At 41.9% G+C, this 26,829-nt stretch overlaps 1 protein-coding gene across 8 annotated transcripts in view; it reads left to right on the top strand.

Annotated features, from left to right (window-relative positions):
- Positions 1-5,296: 5,296 nt before the first annotated feature.
- pparab (peroxisome proliferator-activated receptor alpha b) overlaps positions 5,297-26,829 on the top strand; it is a 31,165-nt gene continuing 9,632 nt past the window's right edge. Inside the window, exons 1-4 of one of the 8 annotated variants that reach the window (XM_040132366.1) lie at positions 5,297-5,524; positions 19,020-19,268; positions 22,070-22,233; positions 25,092-25,230. In XM_040132366.1, the coding sequence (XP_039988300.1) occupies positions 19,061-19,268; positions 22,070-22,233; positions 25,092-25,230 (511 nt within the window). In that variant the 5' untranslated portion in view covers positions 5,297-5,524; positions 19,020-19,060. Of the gene's footprint in view, positions 5,525-5,781; positions 5,951-6,168; positions 6,481-8,560; positions 8,603-14,061; positions 14,587-15,000; positions 15,083-19,019; positions 19,269-22,069; positions 22,234-25,091; positions 25,231-26,829 lie in introns of those variants that run through there. The other 7 variants (XM_040132367.1, XM_040132372.1, XM_040132371.1 and 4 more) reach the window with 7 other exon arrangements.

Genomic DNA, 26,829 nt, shown 5'->3' with positions numbered 1-26,829 from the left:
GACTGCACATCACTGGAGTAGCACGGCACAGAGCTGTAACATTGTAGCGTGGGAAAACATCTACCACTGTACTGTATCCCATGTGTCTAGACCAATGTTGGGAGTAATTGTATGTGGGCTGCACCCACTGTGTAGCTGTCCCCTCCCAGCCACCATATTGAATTGATTTGAGCCTTGGCCCTGGTGATAGAGCAAAGTGAGCTGAATACTAAGCCTAATGAGACAATGGATCTGTGTGCATCTTGTCTCTGGGGTTGCATCTCTAAAGGCCATCCTCCATCCTTCGTCTCCTGCCTCGCTGCTTCACCGAAAAAAAAACTATTCAAAAAGCTTTTGATATCCACCCTGGGATATTCTTTTCCCATGCAATAAGGAACTAATGAAAAGCTTTCGAGACTCGGTCTGAAATATATGAGTCAGAATTCAATAATATACTGTTGTTTTATCCAAACTTGCCAGGATTTTGAAAAGAATAACACTCACAGCAGTGCTTTCCTGAGCCCGCGTATGATGTCATAGCTGTATAAATGGAATAATATTATTGATCAAATGTAAGTGGATAGGACTGAAGGCTCTGTGTGGGCAAGCCCCCCAAATAAACCACTGAGCAGAGTGCCTTCACTGACATGGAGAAACACTAAGCCTGCATCAGAATAGATTCAGCAACATTAATCTGTGCCACGGTGATTATAAAATGTGCTATTTGGAATGAAATATGGGGCGAGGGACTGAAATAACTGGTTTGTATAACACTGTTATTCATTCCATAGTCATATTTAGATTTCCTGCATTTTAATATAATTAATCGCCAGTATAACTTTAATATCAGCAGTTACCAGGCCTCCTTCACTCTGTTATAGATGTGGCAAAAGTGCCACCTAGTGGATGCTCAGTTGATGTTCTTACTATAAAGTATGTCTCCACCTTATTTATCTAATATTGTCATTCTGTTTCTCCACATTGTAATTTTAATATTGTTGTTTCTGTATACAGCTACAGCTGCACCAAATGTTTTTTTTCACTGTTAATCTAATAGTAAATGGTCGTGTGGTCAAAGAGCAGTGAAAAATGCCCATCACAATTCCCTGAAAACCCTGGTGATGTCCTCAAATATCAGCGCACGGTCAGAAGATATTCAATTTACTATAATGTAATGCGGGAAAAATTTGCGAATTCTCACATTTGAGAACCTGGGCCCTGATTTTTGGCGTTACTGCTGCAGAAAATGACCATGGATTATCAAAGTAGTTTTTTGTAAAGCCATTTGGGGCCAATGATGTGATTTTCATCTACATATATATAAAATTTACATGACGTGGGGAAAAAAAATGTAATATTAAGTAATTAAAATAAATTATTCACTGCTCGTTGCAGTCAGTAGGCTGCTGCTTGAGTGAAAGTCTAGAACTGCAGCTGCTAAAAACCGGATTAGGACTGTGCAGGTGAAGTAACCAACATCTGCAGTTTTTCCGCAGCAGGTGGCAGCAGAGGTCCTTCTGCTGCTCAAACCTTCACAGTGACCCACTTACTGTATGTTAGTGGGTCAACATATTAACCCTTGTCAAGAGAAGTGCATGCTGGTTCCCCAGATACCTCAAACTTATTTTATGTGAAGCGAGGACTTTGTAAGTGACTGGAAACACGAAGGCCGGGAATAGGATGTCTAGATCGTGTGGTTTTAAAGTTTTGTCAATGCTCATTAATTGTTATCAGAGGGAAACGCATTAAAATAATTATAACCACTTTCATAATCAGATTATCTATTCTTGTTGATTTCGTTACAAAAAAAAAACTACGTGTTAGAGTATGTTTCCGTAAAAAAAAAAAAACAGGCAATTCCATGAAGTTGATCATGGAGCAGTGAGTCCTCCCCCAATCTGTAATTCTAAAGATGGATGTCCTTTCACAACCATAAATTACTTCATCAAGTGTTTGCTTCTTCAGAGCCTGTTTTATTACAGCTTGGTTCACTTCAGGGACAGACATGTTGTAAGTAAATGGGCCAGTTGTCATTGTATTATCTCGATGTGGAAAGCATTCTGAGTCTCCCCTTAATTGGGAAACCAGCTGCTGTCCAGACAGAAATCCTTGACCATAGCTCATTACTGTGGCCTCTGTTTCTGTCTGCTCTCATGAGTCGTGTCGCAACAAGCCGTATTTTCTGAGGCTAATGTTTCTCCATGTCCCCCTCGGATGGAGACATCACCAGAAGCCGTGGGGAAGCTCAGTGCGCTGTAGCTGACATCTGCGTGGGTGTCCATTCGAGCATCGTCTGTTACTGCAGGACTTTGGTTTGGTTGATTTTATATTTCATGTAGAGCTGAACCGTGTTTCTGCCTGATCCTCGGAGAACTGATGCAACCACCACTGCCGCAGGGGTGGAAAGTAACTAATTACATTTAGTCAAGTCCTGTACATAAGTGCAACTTTTAGGTACTTGTACTTTACTTTTACAGCTCTTTTCTTAAGTTCTCATTTTAGGCCATTCTACTGCACTTCATAAGTATATATTGTACTTTTTAATCCACAACATTTATTCGAAAACTGGAGTTAATAGTTACTTTGCAGATTAAGATTTAACATACAATACAAATGATCAGTTTATTAAATATGGTCCTTTGTTATAGATTATACTACCCAACAGTATAAAGTTTCATGAAACAATCTCACTTACCGGCATTTTCTGGAGCTTTCAACAATAACATGCAGTTTTCATTGCTGGGTTGGGATTAATTCATCAAACTGTTATTTTCAAGCTCAAGACAGAACTTCAGTGCTAAACATTAAGACAGCCTGGATAAGAAGACATAACACTGCTATGAATAAAATAAGCCGGTACTGTGTGTCAACAGATCCGTTTCCAACTGAGCAAAAGCCATCCACTGCTGATGAAAATTTTGGAATACGGTTGAAAGCTCCAGAGAAATCCAGTAAGTGGACCTTCAGTTTGCATTTGAACTACTATTTCCGAGGTCAAGCGTGAACTTCCGTGCTTAGCACATACAGCAGTCAAAACTGTCTCCACCTCAACCTTCATGTTTCTTCGTGAATCTCCTTTGGCAATACGGTGAAGCGTTGCTGATACTGGTAGGGAGCGTTGGCTTCGCTTACCTCTAGTTCCACATGGAGGTGAACTAAATGTGTGGTTTAAGGACACTTTCCCTGAGTGGACGCTGGCTAAATAGGGCCTTGAAACCCGACCTGACCCACCGCTCTGCCGAGATCACTGAATAGACATTTTTGTTTCTCTCTGTGCAGCATATCTGAATAGAGTCGTCTTCATGCAGTATGTGTGTGTTGTGTGTGTGCAAAGAAACTAAGTACATTTACTCAAGCCCTGTGCTTCAGTACAGTTGGACAAAACTAAAATCTGATTTGCTTTGCTTGTGTATTTGATTCATTTTTACTACTTGTTCACAACAGTTCAGAGGGTGACATTGCGCTAGGGACTCCACTTCAGTGTTTGCCACTAAGCTACTAATAATGATTAATGGTTACTTTGCAGGTTACGATTTTAGGTGCAAAAAAGATGACAAGCTTATAAAATATGCATGTGTTGCTTTGCTGTAGTTTAAAATCCAGTATTGAAATTAGCTTCACCTCAACCAACTATAACATTAGAATGGTGCTTAGACGTTGAGGCCTCAGTTAGGACACAGGGAAGATTTCAAATGAACGTTTTTTACTTTGTGGGAATTCTACTTCTACTTAAGCAAAGGCTCTGAATATTTCTTCCAGCACTATGGATGGTAAGCTCTGAGTGTACGTCGAGGTCATGAGGGTTCCACTGTGGTCCCGGGACACTTTTGAGTGACACCCTCATTGCTTTGCCAAAGACATGGACAGAATGTGACAGGGAGCTGGGATGGGGAACTGGATGAGGAAACAAGAGAGCAGAGGCATGCAATCGGCACACGGGGTTGCACACTCTGCATCTGGCATGAGCTGGGAAAACAGAGCCGCTTCATTAATGAACAGTTCATTGCAACAGATTGACTGGAGAGCCCTCACAACTCGGCCTAATGTCAGTGTGGAACACGGTGTTTTCTCCAGCTGCCACGTGATTTTCCTGTAAAGTACATAATTCTCTTATACACAATGAGCGAGACCATGCAGCGGTCACATCTAATAAACGACGTCTAATTCTGCCCTGGCATCTGGAAATGTAAAGGTGTGGTCCTTTTGCTCAGATTTGAGAGAAATGTGTGATTAACAACAATCTTGTCAGACTTCAGCTCTGTAGTGGCCACATGACAAGACATGCATACAAGCAAAAATATGTTAGTCTCCTACTTTCCTTCATGGGTTTTGCTTATTACTTCACCTTGACGTTTGAGCTTCACTACACAGAACGATGTATGTGCTGAGTTTGACGCCAGAAGGCCGTTTCCACATTCATCTACTGACGGGGGCATGATTCTTTTTGACAGCGACACTGTTTTGTCGGCCGAACAAGGTTCTATATGCATCTTGTGCAAGCGTGGTAGGGAAACTTGAAACTTCCAGTGCACATATACTGAGATTTCAGCAATAATCAGGAGACATCTTGCACTCAGCAGCTGAACCTTTGCAACAGAAAAGATGTGCACATTCAAAGATTATGTGTTTTTGTTTGTGGAAAAATCATATCAGATTGCAGTTATTATTCAAAGCATTTTTACATGTCTTAAAACATGTATATAAGTAAATGAAACTGAATACGTGTTCCACCACTCTGACACTGCACCCACTTGCCTGTTCTTAATAGTCATGTGCCGTTTGTCTTTGTTTAGCTTTGTTGTCTTTGTCTAGCTGCTTGTCTATCCGTATATCTTCCTGTACATGTGTATGAGAGCCGCTGAGTCCCATCTACAGTACTTGGCCAGTAAAATGTGTTCTGATTGTGACATAATTGCTTGGCATTAGGCAGGACGTATCAATTAGGACCTTATTTAAATCGTAATTTTCCAGAATTTGAGGACGGTTTCCATGGGTACGCAAACTTTGCCAGCCTGTATTCATCCAGCTCAGCATCTTTGTATCTGATTATCACACAGTAATCGATCCTATACTTTAACCCTCTCTTTTCTCAGTGCCTTTGCGTTGTCTTTGATTGGATTAGTTGGGACATTGCAGTGCAGTAAAGCGCACAGAGCACGTTTTGTCTTTTTCCGGGTCCCCCCCCCCCCCAAACCCTCAGCTGTCACCATGGTTAGGGGGCGTCCTTCTCAAGAGAAACTGCTGCCCTCTTTCTATTCGCCGAAATTATAGGTGTGTCAGTGGGTGTGCGCCTTCCCTCTTACCAGCTGTCCGTCATGAGGTCACTTCCTGCGGGTGTGAGCTCCATGGCTCTGCTTTGTATGGAAGTGGTGGGGGATTTTTGACAGCGGCAGCGCTGTTGTGAAACAAACAAGGACGTGGTCGGGGTCTGGGACTATATTTTTCCCCTCCTCGCTCCTCTCTCGATCCTGCACCGACGCGCTCCTCACCCCCTGCGAGATTTTCCGAGGATATGGCGGCTTCGGATTGGGCTGTTTATTGTAAGGTAGATGTCTTCATTTGGCCTTTTTTATTCAAGCAGCGCACCCCCCTCGGCACCCCCCACCCCCCTGCAACAGCTGAGAGACTATCTGTAAGGGAATTTTGATTAGTGCACAGAAATGGTTGCAGCCTCGAGTGTTAACAGCCTGCAGCGCTAAACCTGCACACGATGGTTTACGGGCAAGTGGGGGCGCATTTAATAATTTCTTCAAGGTTTGCGTGACCTTTGTTATTGTATGGATTCGGGCTAATATGATTTCAGGTCGCACGCCTGCGCAGCTGAAGTGGCCCCTGCTCATCATTAGTCCACATCTCCCTGTGATTTGAGCTGTTCATCAGTGAGCCGTGCACTCAACACAAAGGCTGTTTATTGGCTTGCTGGTACGCACTATTACTCTAACAGCGGTTGTGGAGAAGCTGTTGATTGCCCGTGAGTACCGTTTGCCACGAAGGCCTCTGCTTGGCAGGTCTGATACACCGGTGACAGTGACAATAACCGAAAAAGAGTCCGTGCTGTGTGATAAATTAAGCGCTGTATGCGAATGCTGTCCGCATCAGGTCTGAAGCGCTCAGGACATGGTGCTCTGATTCCTAGAAACACGTGCGTAACACCTGCATGTGGTCCCTTCAGTGTAAATATTGTTTCCAAGATCGAGGAGCTTCACATTAGAGTTACAGGCAAGTTGTGAGTCAGCTTCTAAGAATCATAGGCCTTTGGGATAGGCTTGAACTATTGCCTGGAGATTGTTGTTATTGCTTATGATCGGTGCTCAGTACTTTTGCAGCACAAACTCTTTTCTGTGGACTGTTGAAGTGATGGATGAATGGGGGAAGCAGTGATTAATGTGTGGCTGCAGGTGCTATAACCCAGGGACCAGTGACGAAGGAAGAACCTGAGTAAATGAATGGAGAGACATTAGGAACGCGGCTGCTTCCGCACAGGTGCACTGCAAGGTGCAGGTAAGCGATTAGCATCTAGTCCTGCCCCTGTGTAAGAATGCCGAGCAGGCCCCGTTTGATTCTGATTTTGTTTCAGGGTGGCAAGAGGACAAGATCTAAGTGACTTTGAAAGAGGGCTTCACAAAGACTGCTGAGCTGGCTTGTGTTTTAATAGGATCAGTGACTAAAGTGACATCCACATTTAGATCTGTGGGAAAGACGTCAGGAAAGAGGGTCGGAAACTGTGGTCGACAGCGCTCACTTGATGATCGCGACGCTCGTGCATTAGTGCGATGTGTGAGGAAAAAGAGAAGAGCACCTCTTCCTCAGGTGACTGACAGTGTCAAGGCAAGACGTGATCAGACTCTGTCAGCAAGAACGGTCCGTCGACAGTTAAAAAGAGAGGGATGTTTTAGTAGGGTTGCAGCGAATAAACCCCTCATTATAAATATGAACGCACATTTGAGAGTTCAGTGGTGTCTGAGCCACGGGCAACTGGTCTACGGTGATGTAGGCGAGTGCGTGGGTGGCGTACACCAAGAGAACGGCACAGGCCAACACAAATCAATACAAAGTTGTTCTGAGTGATCACCTTTATCCTGGGATGAAACATTTCTATCATGATTGGAGTGGTCTCTTCCAGGATGACAATGCCCCCATCGGTGGGTCACTGAATGGCTCGATGAGTGTGAAAACGATTTGAATCACATGTTACGGCCTTCGCAGGAACCAGATCTCGACCCAATTGAAAACATATGAGAGAATTTGGACCGACGTGTTAGACAGTGCTCCCCACCACCATCATCAAAACACCAAATGAGCTCATCCCTAAAGTAGAGTTCCAGAGTCTTGTAGAATCGATGCCAAGGGGCAATGAAGCTGCTCTGGCAGTACATGGTGGCCCGACACCTTACTAAGACACTTATTGTTGGTTTTTCCTTTAATCTGTCACCCGTCTGTAACTCCTAAAGTAACCCTGAGGCATCTCTCTCTCTCTCTACCTCAGTGACTCCGTCTCTCATGTGTTGTGAACACGCAAAACTTTCAGATGACTGCGAGGCAAAGTCATAGCTAACAAAATTGTGTCACATAATTATTTGTTAATTAATTCATTATCATGTATTTCTAGTCTGTTGGAATGAATGAATTCATTTAGGCAGAAACGCACCGTCATATTTAAGTTACTTAATTTGGGTGGATTGTGTGAATACTGTGAGCAATAGCGTTCTGCAACTCAACTAATGGTTTCCTTTCTCATTAGAAAACTGAGCCCTTTGCAGCGCTCATTTCTTAATAACACTCTGTTTCGGCGAAAATGAAATTTGACCCAAATCCTGTACATGTCCCATTCCTCTAAGCAATATAGGAATGTAGCCTTTCTTTTCCCACAAGTAGAAGGGTCCTATGTGTAATTTCTGTTGTTTACTCTTATGACGTATAACATATATATAACAATTGTAGCATGACATTAGGACTAGCTGTATACCACAGTGACAAAGGTTTGTTTTGTGTTTTTAAATGGACACGGTTAGAAGAGACTTGTATATTTAGTTGTGATCGGAAAGCTTCAGCTTTCTAAAAGTGGGACTCTGAGGGTGATTTGTGGACAGATGCTCCATTCCGTTCTGAATGCATTGAGATACAAGTCAGTCCTGTGTACCAGGCTTTTACCCGTGTTTGCTAACCCCTTAAAGCCAGCCTCCACACTGACGTGGCATTTACCTTGGGATCAAAGGTCTTCAGTCAGATCCATTTTTACTGAGCTTATCATACCGTTGAGTGTGGTTAAAATCCATTAAAAAAATTGTGTAAGATTTGATGCAGCCTAAAAGTGACAGTGGGTTTTTCGTTGTTGACGGAGAAAAGCCAGTTGAAAACATCACGCTGAATCTTTGTTTTTTAAACTGAATAATAATTCGCTTCATAGGCTAAAAATGTTCCAAGAGATAACATCAATCTGGGCATACCAAACCCTGATCAAATAGCGATTGCAATAAGGTTGTTCTTTTGTTTTTTTTAACTTACTGGTGAGCACTAAGTGGGTGGGGTTACTGCATCAGGGCAATGGGATAGTGTCTGATACATCCCAGTTAATAAAAAATGTAGGGAAGTAAATGTAAAACCTATTCTTGCGGTTTCCACGGTAAGTTCCACCTATGCTTTCTTTATACCATGCAGACATCATTGGACACTTAGAAGCATGTGGATCTCTCTTACTCCGTTTGCAGGAGTGGCCATGTTTTATTTTTTCTTTCAAGTCTTATCACCGTTTGTAATTCATTGAATTTAGCTATTGTACTCAGAGGAGCACAGTGCATTTAAGATAGTCCTATCTCTCGTGCACAGTGCATGGAAAATATCTGTAGAAACAAACTGTCAGAACTCTGCCACTGCTCAGAGAAGTGCTTGTGCTTCTTTAAGTAAAGCCTTAAGGGGAAGTTGCACTGCCATTGTTTTTACCATCTCCTGGAACCTGAGACCTTTAATCAGCTTCTGCTTGGCTGGATTCACATTCAGGAGAGACAGGCTTTTAGAAATTTTGTTTTTGGTTGCTTGTCAATTTTGTGCTGATTAATGCATGGACATTGGTGATTATATTCATCTACTTTATTTGTGATCTATCAACTTGTAATCCCACCCCTATATAATTATGTTTAAATACCAAAGAAAAATTGATCTAAAAAAAAAAAGCAAAGGAGAACAGAGTGAGAGGCAGGTTTATCTTCTCCGCTCCTCAAACAGGACTTTCAGGTTTCTTCTCAGCTGCACACTCTCAGGAGCTTATGAAAGAATGTATAGCAACAAGAACCTAGTTCCAGGGACCAATTTTTCAAGATCCTGTATCACAGATGGAGGAAAAGCGAAAGAAAAATTGTTAGCACTGGACATAGTTTGGAGAGAATTAGTAAGACAAGTCATGGTCTTAGATCCATGCAGTATTTTTTTTGTGTGCATCAAAATGAGCTTTAAGGAAATGTAACTGCCTTGTTATCAACTCTGCAGGTTCAAGGTTACTTCTGGCATCTCTCAACTGTGAGAGCATACCCAGAGAAATAAACCTTTACAGGTGGTGGGTCTTGCACTGGGGACTGTAGGTTGGGGTAATCTTAAAATAAACTAGTTCATATGAAGTGTCTTCCAACTACTTTTAAGGCAAATGTGTTTCTAGCTGTTCCAGATGACTACTGTCAAAAGCGAACCGAAAAAGCTTGCCAAAATACAAAAAGTACAGTGAGGCAAAATGTGATAATCATTCAAATGGGAACCATGTGGTACACTTTGAGGCAGTCTCTCCTACAAAAAAATCATAGTGCTGGACTCATTTGAACACTGGAAAAATGGCAAAAATTCCAACACCAGAAAGGTGTCCAGGCAGGTATTTCAGACACTGTTTGAGGATCAAGCAGGCATTTTGTTTGAATCCTTGAAGGTTGCGTTCAGACCGAAAATGGCACTCACAAAATGCCACCACCTCATTTACTTCATCGAGGTCACTGAGTTGGCACCACAAGGGTCCTTAGAGGGCCGAAAAAGTTAAACTTTTCAACTAATACCACAACACAATGCAACAACACGCATGTACACTATGACTAAGGTATTTGTAGATTGTGTTGGATAATAAAATGATTTACGCTGTGATGACTTCCCATAATTGTAAAATCCTTCTTCATATTATAAAGAGCTAACCAATGTTTTGATGTCAGATAAGCCTTCAAACTCATTTATGTGTTTATTTAAACTGGACTTCCTGGATCACATTTCACCTTCTCACCGGTACCTGTAGTAACACACCCAACACAAACGTAGATTTTTTTTACACAGTGCTATTTTCAGTCCAAACGTGGCCTTGGCATGGCAAGGGCTGTTTTGGCTGTTTGCAGTCACTTCTATAGTCTGTTTGTTTTGCAACACGTGTCCTCTATCGCCCAGGCTTGACCTTCAATTGAGCCAGGTCTATTCCCCTTTGAGCCTTCCTTATGGTAAAGTCCTTCTGGGTTGAATAGGATTTGGGACCTCCAGCCAGACTTACAGTAAGCAGCTCTGGACAAGAGATTGTCTGTGCTAATGATCGGGGAGGGATGCTGTATATAAGCTGAATTTGTATGTTAAACCATGAGGGGACTTGACAGGAGGATTTGACTGGTCAAAGGAATGTCTTTCTCATCACAACCTCTCCCAGGCCTGTGTTTCTGCTCTGCCTATGCGAGCGTCACATCTCTTCAGCACCAACCCATTGCTGCAAGATTTACTCTTTCTCGTCAACTTCTCGTCAAGTTTAGGCATTGGTGTCTGATCGTCATACTCGTGAACCACGGACTGTAGAAATCCTCATCAATGAGCTTTAAAGTATTAATTTGTCAGTTTTGCTCGAGTTGGTGTAATGGAGGTCTTTGACACTAGTATGGAAATTGACACTGCTTATTAACAGGACGGATGACCATGTCAAAGGTCGAGGCAGTGCAAAGATTGTTTTGGATGAAGGTTGCTATTTCTGCTAGGGCAAGTTAAACTGATTCTTTCAACTCTTTAGGAACTTATTAAGAAGCAAACATAGCCAATATGACCATACCAGTGTCCGTTTCATTGGATGTTTTAAATGAAATATGGTTATATTTTTATATAATGGAGGAGTGTATAAATATGAAATTTATAAAAATGGCTCTTGGAAAACAAATTACTCTAAGATTTTCTGATTGCAACTGCTGCTTATTTGCTGCATGTAGGAACATTTTGGTCTATTGTCGTGCTCAGTGATCCTAATACAGTAGCAAATTAATGTTGTTCCGTCACCAGGCCTATGGGCTGCATGCCTCCCCACAAACACGTAGGCTGGTTTGGCAGACAGAAAGGGGGAACTCAGGATTCCAGTGTCATGCTGGAAAATGAAATAAGATACACACACACACACACACAGCTGTCAAAGCGAAAGAGAAATGCTCCCAGCCTCATGCTGTTCTCATCTCAATTTTGGTGATTTCTGTACTCTGGCATCCCCACCTCTATTGTTTCTCAGTAATGCAGGAACTCCCTCAAAACAACTTTGGAAAATTCTTGAGCATGCCTTAGTGCAAAAATTGCTTTAGAGAAAGATGAACATAGCCTGAGAGAAGGTAGAAGGCTGCCCTTTCTGATGGCTTATTGTAGTGGAGATGCAACTAGTGATCCTTTTCAATGTTGATTAATCTGAAAATTATTGTTATGATCAGTCATTTACCTACTAAAATTTCAAGTTGCACCAGTCCAGCAATCCAAAACCCAAAGACCTCAATTTACTATAATATGAAGCTGGAGCCAGCAAAAGTTTGATATTTTTTGGTTGATAGATATACGTTACAATACGTTTTTTCCACTGTTGTTGTTGATCAGGTTTCCTCTGATCAATTAAATAGTTTTAGTTGTAAACCATAGTATGATAAGAATTTTCCCAGAGTGATTTTTGCACATAATAAACATTATACTTTATAAATTCAGGGGGGAATTTAAATCCCCCTGTATTGTTGTAGCACAGGTATTGTCCCCCGAAGTCTGGACAAAGCATGTACAAGGTTTTATATATCTTGGCGGCACTGCGCTTAAGGTGGTCAGTCAAATTCTACAGACTCAGAGCTTTGTCTGCTGTCCTTGTGTCCTTGTGTCCCTGTGTTGCCAAGGGATGAAGGTATTGTATCTTGGCAGAGCCTCAAGGGACAGAGCAGCTGGTAGAGAGGTACAGACTCACTTGAACATTCCCTTCTCTTTGGCACTAGCCATGATACCGTATGTACATTGTGCTGATCACACATGCAGTATTTCATCTTCGGAGGAGAATGAACACCATACCACTTCCTCAGTATTTGCTTGTACTGATGTGTGGATTACGCTTGTACTATACATAATATTCAAACTTGCCTGTCTCTGTATCCAAACCTACAAAATGTTTGAGCACAAGAATTTGATTTCTTTAACTCTAAAAGCACTGCATATACATTATGCAGACAAAGCCATGTCTACATGTGTTGCAGTTCATATTTAGCAGAAAATACTGCAATCTTGTGATATATTTTTGCACAGTATTGTAAAGTTCTGCCATCCAGCAAAGTTTCTCTGTATCACCACAAGAATGTAAAAGGGGGAAAATGAGTAACATTTAATAAACACAATAAACCCAGCACGATGAAAGCATAGGTCATAAAAGTGTAAGTTAAGGTCACTCATAAAGCCACTTTATAATCTTGTTGCTCCAGTTTAATACATGCAAGTGCTGCTTGCTGTCTTGTTACCCCAGCCCTAAATCTGTCAAGTGATAAACGCAGCTGGAAAAGATTGCAGCAGTTTCTCCACTGTGAAATTTACAGTTTGGAGGTACTGCAGGGAGGTTTTGAAATGGTGGCCTTCTTGATCATTGTAACTGATTTGGAAATATGTACAAAGTGGCAGCCAGGAGCCAGCACTTGGCACAGAATGGAGGTGTTGCTTAAGGACAGCGTCGTTAGCTATTGGTGATTTTAGCAGCTGGAAACAGCGAGGGTGGAGCCGGCCATTGGTTCAGTTGCAACTACATCTAACACACTGGGATGAGTAGTTAAGCTGTGGCTGTACCTCAGGTCAAGGTTACACAGCAGTTGTTTCATTTCTCCACATATCCTTACTACTGCTGACACATCAGTCTCCATCCAAAGCAGAAAAAAATAACTAAAGTATTATTACCTCCGCCAAGGACGGTATGTTTTCACCCGTCTGTTTGTTAGTTTTTTTGTCAGCGGAATTACGCAACAAGCACTGAACCGATTTGCACCAAACTTGGTCAAGGGATGAGGCATGGGCCAGGGAAGAACCGATTACATTTTGGGAGAGATCCGGATCATTTACTATGAATTTGAATTTTTTTCTCTGAAGTCTGGTGTATGTTCTTTGACATTGGCCTTGGCAGAGGTATATGCTCTACTGAGCGCCATTCTAGTTCCTAGTATATCATTACCACTTGCTCAAATCCACTATCTTTTCCTACTTTTTCATGTTCCTTTGAGCCAAACAAAGAATAAAATCAGATTTATTACGTCTGTCAAGGAGGTTATGTTAAACCAATATGCACCAAACTTGGTGGAGGGATGGGGCATGGGCCAGGGAAGAACCCGTTAAATTTTGATGTGGGTCCAGTTAAAGGGACAGATCCAGGAATTTGTTATTACGTTCCTTAAGATTGCGAGATAGGACATCTTTTGACATTTTCATCAATATTTGGCCTTTGTGGAGGTGTGCAACAACACCGCTTTCAAACAAACTCCAGTATTTCTGATCAGGTATCTGACAAATATTCTATTAATATCATTAATAACATAGCAGTGACTTGGAAATTAAATGATGATGATTAAATGATTGAATAAAATATTTAACTATTAATGAGATAACAAGCACATTTTGAATGGGCAATGCACTAGTCTGTCTAAATTCAGATTTTTGACATTTTCTATGTTGACACCTGTTTCCCCTAAAACTGACAATCACAGCTAATGATTGCTTCTACTTCACAAGTTTTTCTTCATATGGAGGACATCACCACAACTTTTCACTTTGTTCTGACTCCACAACTCACACGCACACATGCAGGCACACTTTCCACCATGTAATGTTGTGCTTTTAACAGCCATTGTGAAAGGTCAGGTCACCATAAACCTTTGAGGTAACATGATACACTGTCACATTGCACCTCCTGCAGTGTTTTATGGTCAGATTTTATGCGCTCTTGTCTTGTTAGCGTGTGTGGGCAATTATTATTTTGACACTGAACACGCTGTCAATGCAGAAGTCAGAGTCCACTGGGGTTTATGTAACTTAATGTTTTATTTCTCAACTCAGTGCAGCGGGTGGGTGTTGAATATGCTGACAGCAAACAATAGATCTTCATTCTTTTATAAAAACAAGTAGAAAAACCAGTGGATGTCTGGAAATATGGGAATAATACATCTAAGAATCTAAAACTTCATAGCATGCATTTGAAATCGGTCGTCGAAAATGTTAAATATACATGATTTATAGTTGGGGAGCTAAAATTTGCAGAGACTCTGGTATGGACCTTCAAATCTAAAAATAGCAGCCAAAATTTGCTGTGTGCTGTACATTTAACTGTCACTGACCCGACGTGATAAGGTAAGTGACCTGCTAGCTTGATGATTGAACTGTTAGCATATGGCTCATTTGTCACAGACTACAGCTGAAGTCCAATGTAAGTCACTTCCCCAGCCTGTACTTTGGTCAATCTCCGTAACGATAAGAGGGCGCCGGCAAGCATATCAGCCCTGAGTGATAAGGGTTCACTCGAGTGTTTACACTGCGGGCACGGTCCAGGCTGAGCTCATAGAGTGAACTCTTCAAACAAATGGACAGGCGGTGCAGGCGGGGCAGCCCCATCAGCCCATATTCCTACTCCAAGACCACCGTTATGCCCTCTAGGGCCCTTCTTCCTACAGGCCTGTTAGCACTCAGACCACAGGATAGGTGGATTAAACATTAACTCCCTCTCGCACACACAAACACACACACACACACACACTGAATGATCACAAAAAAGTCTTAGAAAGAACTGGATGTCATGTTGTTAGGGATCAAAGTTGCATGGAATACCTTAAGTTTTTGGATGAGGAAGGTAAGATGGGAGTGTTTTGTTTACTTGGGATAATTATTGGGTTTTCATATTTTATTAACTATACTTAACAACAGTCTTGGTAGCAGTCCTGGTTTTATTATTAACAGAACAGATAAGTAATAAATGATACATTTATCTCTCATCTATCTCACTCCCAAGGTACGGTCTCCTATACTTGTAAGTACTACAGTGCTTTCAGTAATGTTTTTTTCCACCCTTTTGCAAGACAAACCCGAATGTCTTGGTCTGCTTCCAGCTTTATCTGTGTTTTCTTGCCACCACACTCTTTGCTCCTTATCCTTGTTGGATTTGGAAACATAAAGCTTTATTGGACAATAGACAAAAGACAATAGTTAGTCATGGAGACCTGAGTGATTATATCCTCCCAGCAATTAGCTATGGCCAGATATCCATGTGTGTGGATGTATGTATGCCGCAGGATCAGATAGCATGATACCCTTTAAGTACACTACTTCTTGAATGATGGATATGACTACTGAGAAAGTCAACAGTGTAGGTGATTTTTAGATCAGTTTCTTGAAAATCGGAGATAGCTGCGTTAACTAACCTCATTTTGCTCTATGGCCTTTCTGGGAGAGTCGGAGGCTGTCTACATGCCTGGGTCATGTTCAGAGCATGTTTATCTGCCTCAGCCAGAGCTTAGTAGCTGCTTCATGGCCTGTCTGTCTAATGTGGGTCTTGACTGCGAAGGATGAGCATAATGTGGGGGGCTGGGTGACCACGCTTTGCAGAAATCCATTGGACTGTATGGATTATTTATGCTCTGCTCATACATCTGGCCCTGTGACCACTGGTTAAGACTTAATAACACAGATTTTAACCTATTTTTGCAGCAAACCATGATGGGATTTATTGATTTTTATGAGAGACTGAATTCCAGTGGTAGCAGGTTGTAGCTGTCTTCACATGCCCGCTGACCACTTTCCATCGCTAATTTCAAAGTGTGAGCCGTGTGTCAGCATTGCCATGGCATTGTCATGGCGACCCCGATGGCTCTTGGTTTGCGGTCTTTTGTCAGTGTAACCCCCATCCTCCTCCTTTGGACCCTAACCCCAACCGTAACACACACACATAAACACGTACGACCTTGTTCATCTTCCACTCAGTGTGCACAGTGCCCTCAGCGGACTTGGTTGAGTGAGCACAAGAGAGGTCTTGACCTATGGGACAAAGGTTTGCTGTTACCGTAGGAACCGCTGTTTTCTTTCTCTCTCTGCCTCACTTGCTCATTCTGTCGCACACATTGCTGATAATGACTCTGTAATGTAGCCTAACTGACATTCCTCTCCACCCTCCCGTGTCTCTCTCTGTTTTTTATCTATCTCAATCCACTAGACCTCTGCAGTCTGAAGCTAAGCACCTCTGTGTGTTTACATTCTCATGTCGTATGTTGGTGGCAACATGAGGTTAGCTCGGTCCACCACTTCATAGCTGCTGGTATGGGGGCCATGAGTTCAGAAAAGAACTTGTGTCATGTATGTTATTTAAATAGAAAGTCACGCATGGTATGTTTTGACACCAAGCCTGGATATATAGTCCACTTTCCGACCGATTTCGAGTGCAAATATGTATGTATAATAAGTCTTTACTAACCTCAGGAAAACAAAGTTCTTGAATGGTTTACCTGAATAGACAGGATGGATGTTAGTCAAGCTGTATCCAAGAAGCTTCTTTATTTTCGTCCCGAAGCAGTATTATAATGCCACGGTGCTGAGTGAAGTGAGTGTATGAAACAGGATGTCCTCTGAAGGAAGACCTGAGGGTCAGGAGCTAGAGGCTGAATGCTAAAGAGGTTTGCTTTATCCTAGCAGAGCTAATCCTGCTCTCATTCAGAATTACAAGTATATTGTAGAGTGAGTACCTCGTTGAAAATGCCTGCTCACGTGCCAAGCTTCTCTTCATGTAGTGTTTTTAACGGCTGGGAATCTTCAGGGTCTTCACAATCCGATTCAGTGTAGTTTCTCGGGGATGTGAATCTTGATCATAAAATTAAGTTCATTGCTTTGTGATTTTTTTTTTTTTTCTCTGAGTCTTGACCCCGTATTAAACGTGAAAACTAATGCAGAAATTTCACTTATTTGACTGTTCTGTCCCTCCCAATGGCTCCAGACTTAAAAAGCTTGTATTCATGCATTTGCTAATGAACAACCTACCATTACATTATCAATTTTTCAAAAGACATCAGGATGTTACTTTCTCCCAAAAAAGTATAAGTTCCGTACCTCAATGTTTTAATAATATTTTATATTATTATTAACAGTCACATAACAAATAGAATCAGGGTTATCTATTTGATTTGCCTACTGCACTCAAGTGGAAACTGTATGCAAATGATATGTGCCTTCCATAGCTGCTTCAGTGGAATACCATTCATTTCTGGCCTTTTAAATAGACTCACAGGGAGCACTGAGGGCAGAAACTTTTTGTGCATGCAGTCAGTCTCTAGTTTAAAATAGTCTATGGTACCTTACACAGTATAGGGCAAGTTAAGGTTAAACTAAAGGCGTGTTAAGGTGCGGAATGGTTGAAAACAACCAACAGCTGCTATCTTGCAGCTGTACCCCCCACACCCCGACTTTGATGTTCTTAGTGGGGCCTGATGGAAAGGGCTTTCTGAAGATTGACCCAGTTTACACGTGTATGTATGAAGTTTGAATATACAATATAATGTTCCATTCCTTTTGCCAGTCTTAGGCAAAGCCAACAGGGCAAGCTCTCTTCTTAGTGCATTTGTATGTGTAGCTGATAGCTCCTCCCAGTTCCCCCCGTGCAATTCAGCAAAATCTCACCCATCTACTGTACAAGCCAGTCTGTCATGTCTCTTCTAGCCAACCCCCGACCCAGCCTTCCTGTCACAGCACGACAAAGCCAGCCCATTGACCTACATTCATTACTCTACATGTCTCTGTGCTTCACTGTTCCTCTCTGTCCTCTGTCTTTTTTTTCCTGCAGCACAACAAGGTTTGTGAGGATAAGGTTACTGTATTTGGAGTGAATAGCTCAGCGGAGTGGAGGGGCCTTTGTTGTGTCATAAGATACTCCATGCCCTTCATTCCGTCATTGCCTGCTGACCCACAGCGCACATCACCTGTTTGTGCGGATGGCCACATGTTGCATCAGCACTACTAATTAGGCCTAAATGTATTAGCCAATGTTGTGTTTAATCATATGCACTGAAAGATAAAGCAGTAGTACTCTGTGGTGTTGATGTTGATAGTGATGTTATCAGTATTTCAACAAATATTGAATGGATTGCCAAGAAGCTTTGAAAAGACATTCATGGTGCCCAGAGGATGGCTCCAAACAACTGCGGTGATGCCCTAACTTTTCTTCTAGTGCCACCAGCAAAATTTTCACTTATCTAGTAAAATATCTCAACATCTACTTGTTGGATTGGCAGAAAATTTGGTACAGACACTCATGGTCCCATGCTGATGAATACTAATGACTGTGTAGATCCCTTTGCTTTTCCTGTAGTACCACCATAAAGTTGACATTTGTGGTTTTGACTGAAATGTCTAAACAAATCTGAGACGAATTACCATGACATTTTTTGCAAATGTTTACCTCCCCCTCAGGATGAAACATTTTTCCCTTCCCCCTGACTTTACATTTAGCGCTAGTTAAAATTTGTTAAATACTTTAAACTTTGCCAAAAACTTTGTTTTATGAAGAAATACATGTAGGCCCAATGACATGGATTTTATTTTTATTGCTAATTTGAAAATGTTAGCATGCCAACATGCTAAACTAAGATGGTAAACATGATGAACATTAACAACATCACAAAGGTGACCTTACAAAAGAATTATTATTACTATTGTCTCCCTCTGTCTGCCTGCCTGAGTCTCCATGTCACCTCTTTGACCTCTGTCTTTTTTTCGCCCTCCACCCTCCCACTGTCCTCTGTCTCTAGTCTGATGAGTGAGAGTGCCAGCAGCCTGCTCTTCCACCACGATGGTCGACATGGAGAGCCACTACCATCCCCCATCTCCCCTGGAGGACTCGGTGCTGGACAGCCCCCTCTGCGCCGATGATGACTTCATGAGCGGCATGGAGGAGCTACAGGACATCTCCCAGTCCATCGACAGCGATGCCCTCAGCTCCTTTGATGTCCCTGAATACCAGTCCTCCAGCAATGGCTCAGAAGGTTCAACTGTCCTAGGTGAAAACGATCTTAATGACATTAAATTGAAATCTGTTCATTAATAATACGGTGAGATGTAAATGCAGGGGCTGCTTCTGCACTGTCATTTCACGGTTTTCAGAGTGTCCCTAGTGGCTCAGCGTAATTACCTTGCCATTGTTGTTTTTGTCAGAGCAGGGGTCTCTCAGTTTAGCCACTTGATCCCTAAATTGGTCCAACTGAATGTTCAGAGTGGACGTACACGTTAGCTTAACTCACAACAAGGCTGTGCTACAATCCTTTGACAGCCCTTTTTTTACTCAGATTGCCTGACTGAGCTACGTTTTCATGCCTTTGGGCAATAGTTCCTTGATCTTTTTTGATTTGTCCTTCTCTGTCTCTGACTTATTGAGTGTCATGATGCATTTAAATGCCCATTTCCTTCTGTATTTTCTCCTTATTTCTCCTTTTTTTTCCTCTCTTTTCTACCTCTTATTTTTCTCTACGCTCTTACTTTACCTCTCTGTCCTCCTCCAGCCCTTCTCCTAGCTCCATAACCAATGAGGAATTCACACATTCCTCAGCCACCATGCACCACCTCTCAGGAAACATCCACTTTGCTGCTATGTTTCCTCCTGAAGAGAAATCACATGGGCATCTGGGAAATTTATGCTACTACCAAATTATGCAACAAGTGAACAAGCAGTGAATAGTCTAGAAAGATAAACATTTAATGGACGAATAGAGGGTGTGAGAGAGGGAGACAAAGAAAGAAGAAAGGAGAGGGAAGCACTGGGAGAAGACATCACAGAAACATTTGATAATGTCATGGAAAGTCAGTGAGAGGGTGTTTAGGATTTATGGGTGTTTACAAGTACTAACAGTGAGAGACAGGAACAGGAGAAACAGTGACATGCCTTCCTTGTCCACGCTCAGTCAAAACATGTGCACTTGCACCAGGCAGGAGCACAGCTCCACGTCAGCTGCCAAATGCTGCTTATCCCCGTTCTGGCATCTCTTGACAAACTCATGTGGCTTGACTTATCGCCACTGTTTTGTACCGTTTCATCTTTGCTATTTGTGTATCAAGCTAGTTCTATTGACCATGTTCCCTTCACAAGGTGGAAATAGAAAACTGTTGGCAACCTATGGCATATCCCGTGACCTGTCTTCCACGAGGAAGATCAGTAATACTACTCCAACACTGTTGTGCTTGTGGCAGGCAACACACTACAGCGAGCGTGCTAATATCTCTGAATAAATAGTCACTTTGATGGAACAGACTGTTTTTGTTGGGGCAAAGAGCTTGAACTTCACTTAAAGTCACTAGTTCTTTGCCGCAGGGAAATGAGACTACACCGTAAAGACGCATTCATAAAGGCAGCCATGATTGCAGCTTCTTATTCTCCTTCAGTTATCTCAAAATAATGACCCAATTAGTTAACTGATTGTGGTGACAATTTGTGACCTATGTAGACTATAACTTATCCAGAAATGGAAAGTAAGGTTGGGGTATCATCCAACCATGTCTTAAGGCAAGAGAGGTTTTACCAACCCCACAGAGATGGGTGAGGTGTGATGAATCATACAAACGGTGCAAACTTTTGGACAGTCTCTCCTCAAAGGCTTCATTGTGTTGCAGTCAAAAATGCTGTAATTAGTTGGTGTGTAGAATGAAAAAAGAGAGCATCAGAGTGAAATTTAAATCCTGCATACTGTCTCACCTCTGCACACCTGTCCAGCATGAAGTGGTCGTAATTGTCAGATTGTCAGTTTCAAAAATTATCAGACAGTCCCCACCGCCACTCTGATAGCAGAAATGTTTCGCGGAAGGGGTTTTCAGGCACTGTTTGATAATCTGACAAGCACTTTATTTGAAGGATACTGATCCCTTTAGTCTGCAGGACATGCAGTGTCCCGTTAGTTATAATCTATGCCCCTGTAAGGTTGTGAGGAATATCAGTACTTTATAAAGAACACTTGTAGCAGTTTTCCACACACAGCATAAGTATGCAGTTCTCACGAGGGTGCACATTCTCTAAATACAGGATGATGAGAATGATTATTACGGAAGCGACAATGGAAATGATACGTACATAATGACTTCAATGGAGGTGTGTTGAAATGCCGTGAGTCTGTGCCCACTTTCAAATCAGATATGATTATATGGTGTGTGGAGACATAACAGACATTGTTTCATATAATTGAATGTGCAGTTGCAGGTGGCAACATTGGTAACATCAGAGAGGCCAAACTAATTGGTGAAAGTCTGAGTATACAAATGAGCCTTTTCGCAAAAACAGCTGCTGAGGTGCTCTTGAGCAGGGTTTTTTTTTTCTCCTAGGTCTGCCCTATGCACAACTGTGGAAGAAGTGGATTTTATGCGTATGTTTTGTAAAAGGACAAATGTTGCTCAAAAGGAAATAAATAGTACTTTTGTTGGGGACTATTTTCAGTATCAAATTTGGTGCCCTACTGAGTATTTACAGCAGCAGGTTGGTCTTTGTTGGACTGACACAAAATAAAATACAGCACCCATGCCCATGGTAAGGAAGGAATGCGTTACCCAATGCAATTGTGTGGCTCACTGATGTGTTTTTTATAGTCCTTCAGCAACATTGGAAGTCTATGGTAGAGGAATAAGCTGTATCAGGTTTTGGCTACACAGACATCACTTGTTAGTTTGATGAATTCATTGCTGGTTTTGGTCTTCTCATGGTATTTGTTGACAATAAGAAAAATATACAGTATCGCCAGGCCCGTCTTTTAATTGGCTATCAGTGTAGTGGTTGCCTTGGGATTTGTGCGCGTTTAACCCACCGTGTGCCTGTGTTTTGTAGATGCCCTGACGCCAGCGTCCAGCCCCTCATCAGTTGTTTACGGGTTGGCAGCGGGCCAGGAGGATTTCTCATCTTCCTCCTCATCGCTCAATCTGGAGTGTCGAGTCTGTGCTGACCGCGCCTCGGGCTACCACTACGGAGTCCACGCCTGCGAGGGCTGCAAGGTGAGACGAGGAATCACACACGCAAATGATACAGTCAAGCAAGTGGTTCTGTCTTTAGATTTCACGTTAGACGGTGGAGAATAGTAGACCAATGTAAGGATTGGTGACTGAGCAATTCAAGATATAGCTGTTGAAGGACATTACTGTGAGGATTAAACCTGTGGCCAGGTTATCTACATTAACTGGTCTGTCTTGTCTTCTCCACCTACAGGGTGTTTTACTTACTATTGCTTTCTCTCCCAAATTCTCTCAAGATCCATCAGTTGCTTCCTTTCAAAGTCACCCACCCTCAAGCACAGACAAGCCAAGAACCACAAACAGCGTTCTAACTACACATTAACCAGTTTCAAGACAATAAATTACATTTGGAAGTATAACATTGAAGTCACACTTGTGAGTAATGATAACCCCTAAAAGCGTTAGAAATACCAGGCTCGGCCTTCACATGTGGTCGCCCAATAATCTTTCAGTTAATTGTTTACCAGTCACGTTGAAGAACAACCCAAGGCTGTTTTTTTTAAGAGGCAGTAAAGGACAAAGATGGTGTTACTTGAGGTGTTTTTGAATTTGGCTTTGGGCCTATGTTGGTGTGGTTCTGTTGGTTCTGTGTTTAGTTTTATTTATTTATTTATTTTTAGTCACTGAAGGGAAAAAAAACTGAAGGACGAGCAGCTACTGAAGCAAGAGACCTTTCTCTGCACTGTGAATTCGCTGGTGTTCAGCTAAATGTATCGGCCAAAACAGCATTCGGAGTATGAATGTCAGGAGTTGATACAACTCCATCATGTCAGCATGCTGTTACATAAACATTCGCATCAGAGCAGCAGCTCTGATGTGAAGTTTACACAGTTGTGGATATTTTGTCCATCTATGTATCAGTACTATCACAACTGAACGAAAGCCGTAGGGCTGTAAAACAACAGGTTATCACAGATGTCAAGGAAGGAGTCATTATAGGTGCATCTATCAGATGTGACCTATGAAATGCCAAAGGGCGCAGTGGTAAAGCCCCTCCTTGCAACATTAGCTGGATGAACTGAAGTCGACATTTCTTGATCAAATCCGTGGCAATGTCCATCGGAAGGCCTTTTCTGTTTCAAAGGCTTCTCCAAATCCGGCTAAGAAATTCAGCCTTCTTTTGCACTGTTTCCTTTGCAACCGTTGTTGTCAATCTCCTGAGGTCGAAAAAATATATCACATGACATATTTAACAGGTATGTTGTTCAAACATGTGCCCGGATATCTCCATGTACTGTATGTGTGAGTGAGTGGTGATGGAAAAGAAAAGGGGAAATCTAGAGATTATTCGCATCAATTGAGAAGTTATCTTTTAAATCAACCTGAAAATGTGGCAGTTTCTATACAGCTTTTAACACTCTCGGGCTTTGAAGCTTCAGACGTTATTACCCAACATTCAACATTATACCAACATCAGCCTTAATAGAAAAAAGAAAATTCTAGCAGTTGCAAGATGGCTAAACTGTTACTCACAGTTTTCAGGTGTTTGTCCAAACATCGTAAAATTTTTTGATATGCCAGTTTCCTTTGGCTTATCTGGCAGTCGACTTTCTGGGCCTCATCTTCACAAATTTGGATGTTATTCCAGGTGCGTGACTTTTTCAACATCTTGCTAGTGTAGTTGTAACATGTGAGCCTGTCACGTGGTCACGTGTCACTGTCCCAGTGTCAGTCCTGGTAACATTAGATGACAGCTGTGACGCACAAAAGTATCACTTAGATTAAATGTCCTTGTCTGAGAATAACTAATAATAATTACCGTTGATGCATAAAGCATAATGTTGGATTACTCCTTCTAATTTTATGGGCTATTTGGGATTTTTGTTGTAATAAAAAATCTGAATACTGACATTGATTACAGTAGAAACCTCGAGGCATTTGGGTCAGACCTAGAACACTCATGACCGAATAAGACACAATCAGACTTAAAGTTCAGAAAAATATTCTCAGTTATTGGTAATTGTTGTGTATTATTATTATTATTATTACTCAGTAACCCAGTTAATCTGCCTCATCAGGACTGTCAAGATTGTACGAGAAAAAGTCTTTGCATATACGCATATACACCCTCTCATCTGCCTTTGGTCATGGAACAGTAATGGGAGGAGGCTGACCTCTGTAATGTCAGTACAATGATCCTATACGATAGTTGACACAAGCGGTGTTGGCATGACGTCCATTTGGCCTGAATTCCAGTTCTGTCGTGGGTTCATGTCGCCCTTGTTTTATGTTCGTGTACTGTATGTGTGTGTGCATGTGAGGCTGTGGGGTAGTGGATGAGAGTCAGTCAGAGTTACTTAACATGTTGTAGAATGTGTGTGTGTGTGTGTGTAATCTTTTATTGTATGAGCGTTTGTGTTGTCCTGTTTTGTGTTGTGTTTCAGCTTTGGATAAATGGTATTAAGCAATTCCCCAGGCCGTTTTCCGCCCTCCTGCCAACCATCACACGGTCCATCTCTTCCTCACCAAAGTTAAATGTGTCTTTTTGTCAAGGTTGTGTAAGTGAGGAGAGACGGATGGTGAAACTATGTATCTGATATTGTAATGCACCATTGACATGGGAATAAATAACTGCTTTTCTAATGGCTTCTTTCTTAATAAAGAGTTGGTCAATAGTTTTGTTTGTTTTTTCTGGATCCTGAAACTGGTTTCATAACAGGCTAGAGTTTATTAAATGGTAATTTACTAGATTGTCACATTTCAGGTTTTAGTAGCTTTTTTGGAAATGTTTCACTTACTGACTAATCTGGTCTGTGTTTCAAAATATTAACGGCAATTAAACTTTTGCATGTGAGCAGTATTCACATGTTTCCGTTTTTGTTTCCCCTCCATTCCTCCAGGGCTTTTTTCGGCGGACCATCCGTCTGAAGCTGGAGTATGACAAGTGTGAGCGCCGCTGCAAGATCCAGAAGAAGAACCGCAACAAGTGCCAATACTGCCGCTTCCAGAAGTGCCTGTCAGTGGGCATGTCCCACAACGGTGAGTTCCCCCCGGGCAGGGCGGGTCCGGGCAGTGCCTCAAACTCAGCATCACATGCACACATGCGCGGGTCTTGATACTTGTAAATGCACACCACTTAACAGAGTACGACAGTTGTGCTGATGCCAAGAAAGATTGAACAGGCACGTACGCACATAATTGGCACAAATAAACAATCCAACACCACAGTTGGCTATTAAGTTTCATGTTAAGGCAAGTCGCTAACTGATGACTAATCCAGGCCACCATACAGCTGAATGTCTTCTGAAAAACCTACACATTTCAACATTTAAACCCGTTTGTATTCTCCTTATCCAGAAACAGACCAGACCTGTAAATCACGCAGTTACAGTACACTGTCTTTTGGTGTGCTTCCGTAGACTTTGCGAGAGTCATATTGCACTGCAATGGGTGAATCCACTCTATCCTTTCGACGCAGATATGTAGGCCGCATCACCAGGTGGGTCCATCCACCTGATTATGTGATTTCCAACCTGCAAAAACCCCAAACTGTGGTTTACAGCAATAATTTCTACTCCTCTGACAGAGTTCAAATCGAGAATAAAGTTGTAATATTTTAGAAAAATGCTGAAGAAAAATGTCAAATTACAAGAAGAAAATTGAGAACATGTCTTTACTCTGTTAACGGAACACTTTATTAATCTAACCGTATGACTTAGTATGCCTTTAAACTAAAACCTTAATTTGATACTGTTACGGCTCAAAATTTTTCCTCAAGAGTGGCTTTAATTCTCTGAAATGTGGTGAAAATTCACCTCTTTCAAATTCCTTGAACAAATATTTACATGTTTTTTTTGTGACTGTTTGTTCAGTCTGGCACATGCTTAGAGTCTGATACATAAACACAAGAATCTTTGGGTTTCCTGGAAACTAGACTCTGTTAGACTAGTATCCTGCACATGCAACATCTGTGAACCCGAAACAAAGCGTTGTCTTTCTTTAAAGGCTAACATCAGATTTCATCCTCGCTGCTGCTTATCTTTGGAATATAAGAGTATTGAGGTCAAAGTATGAGATTCTGGTAAATGTTGTTTACTCTGTGTAAACATACAACATGGCATGCTGAGCCTTGGCCAAGGTCAATGTCCCAACTGAAAGGAAAAAAATGCTCTGAAATGGATTTTGGAAATGACGTGCGTGTTTATGTGTGTTGGGGAGGGGATGCAGGTACTTGTGTTTGCTGTCCTGTCAATGCACTCCCACTAGAAAAAGGGCAATGTAATCGTTGGGTTTATATATAGACTGTGCACACACGCAGATATTCCATACTGGTGGCAGTGAACCCGTGGATGTGGAGGCTAGACTGAGCGTCTTCACTTTGTCTCATGGGGTTATTGACTTAAGAGCCCGTCCAGTGCTTCCTTAAGGCATAGCTTAGATTTTGATAATTACAGTAACTTAAAGATCAGCAGTAGCAGTATTTCTGTCCACTGCTCTTCCTCTTACGGTATATGTGTATTGAGTTTCATTGGAGTAGATGTAACCGTAGAGGCGGAGGAAGGACATTTGAGATGCAAGTGCAAGCTGATCTTTTGAGGTCCGGTGGTCTAAGATACTATAGGACCACAGCACTGCTAA

Source organism: Xiphias gladius, chromosome 8 (genome assembly GCF_016859285.1).
Source record: "Xiphias gladius isolate SHS-SW01 ecotype Sanya breed wild chromosome 8, ASM1685928v1, whole genome shotgun sequence".
NCBI classification, from domain to species: Eukaryota; Metazoa; Chordata; class Actinopteri; order Istiophoriformes; family Xiphiidae; genus Xiphias; species Xiphias gladius.
This window is presented reverse-complemented; position numbering and strand designations above follow the sequence as displayed.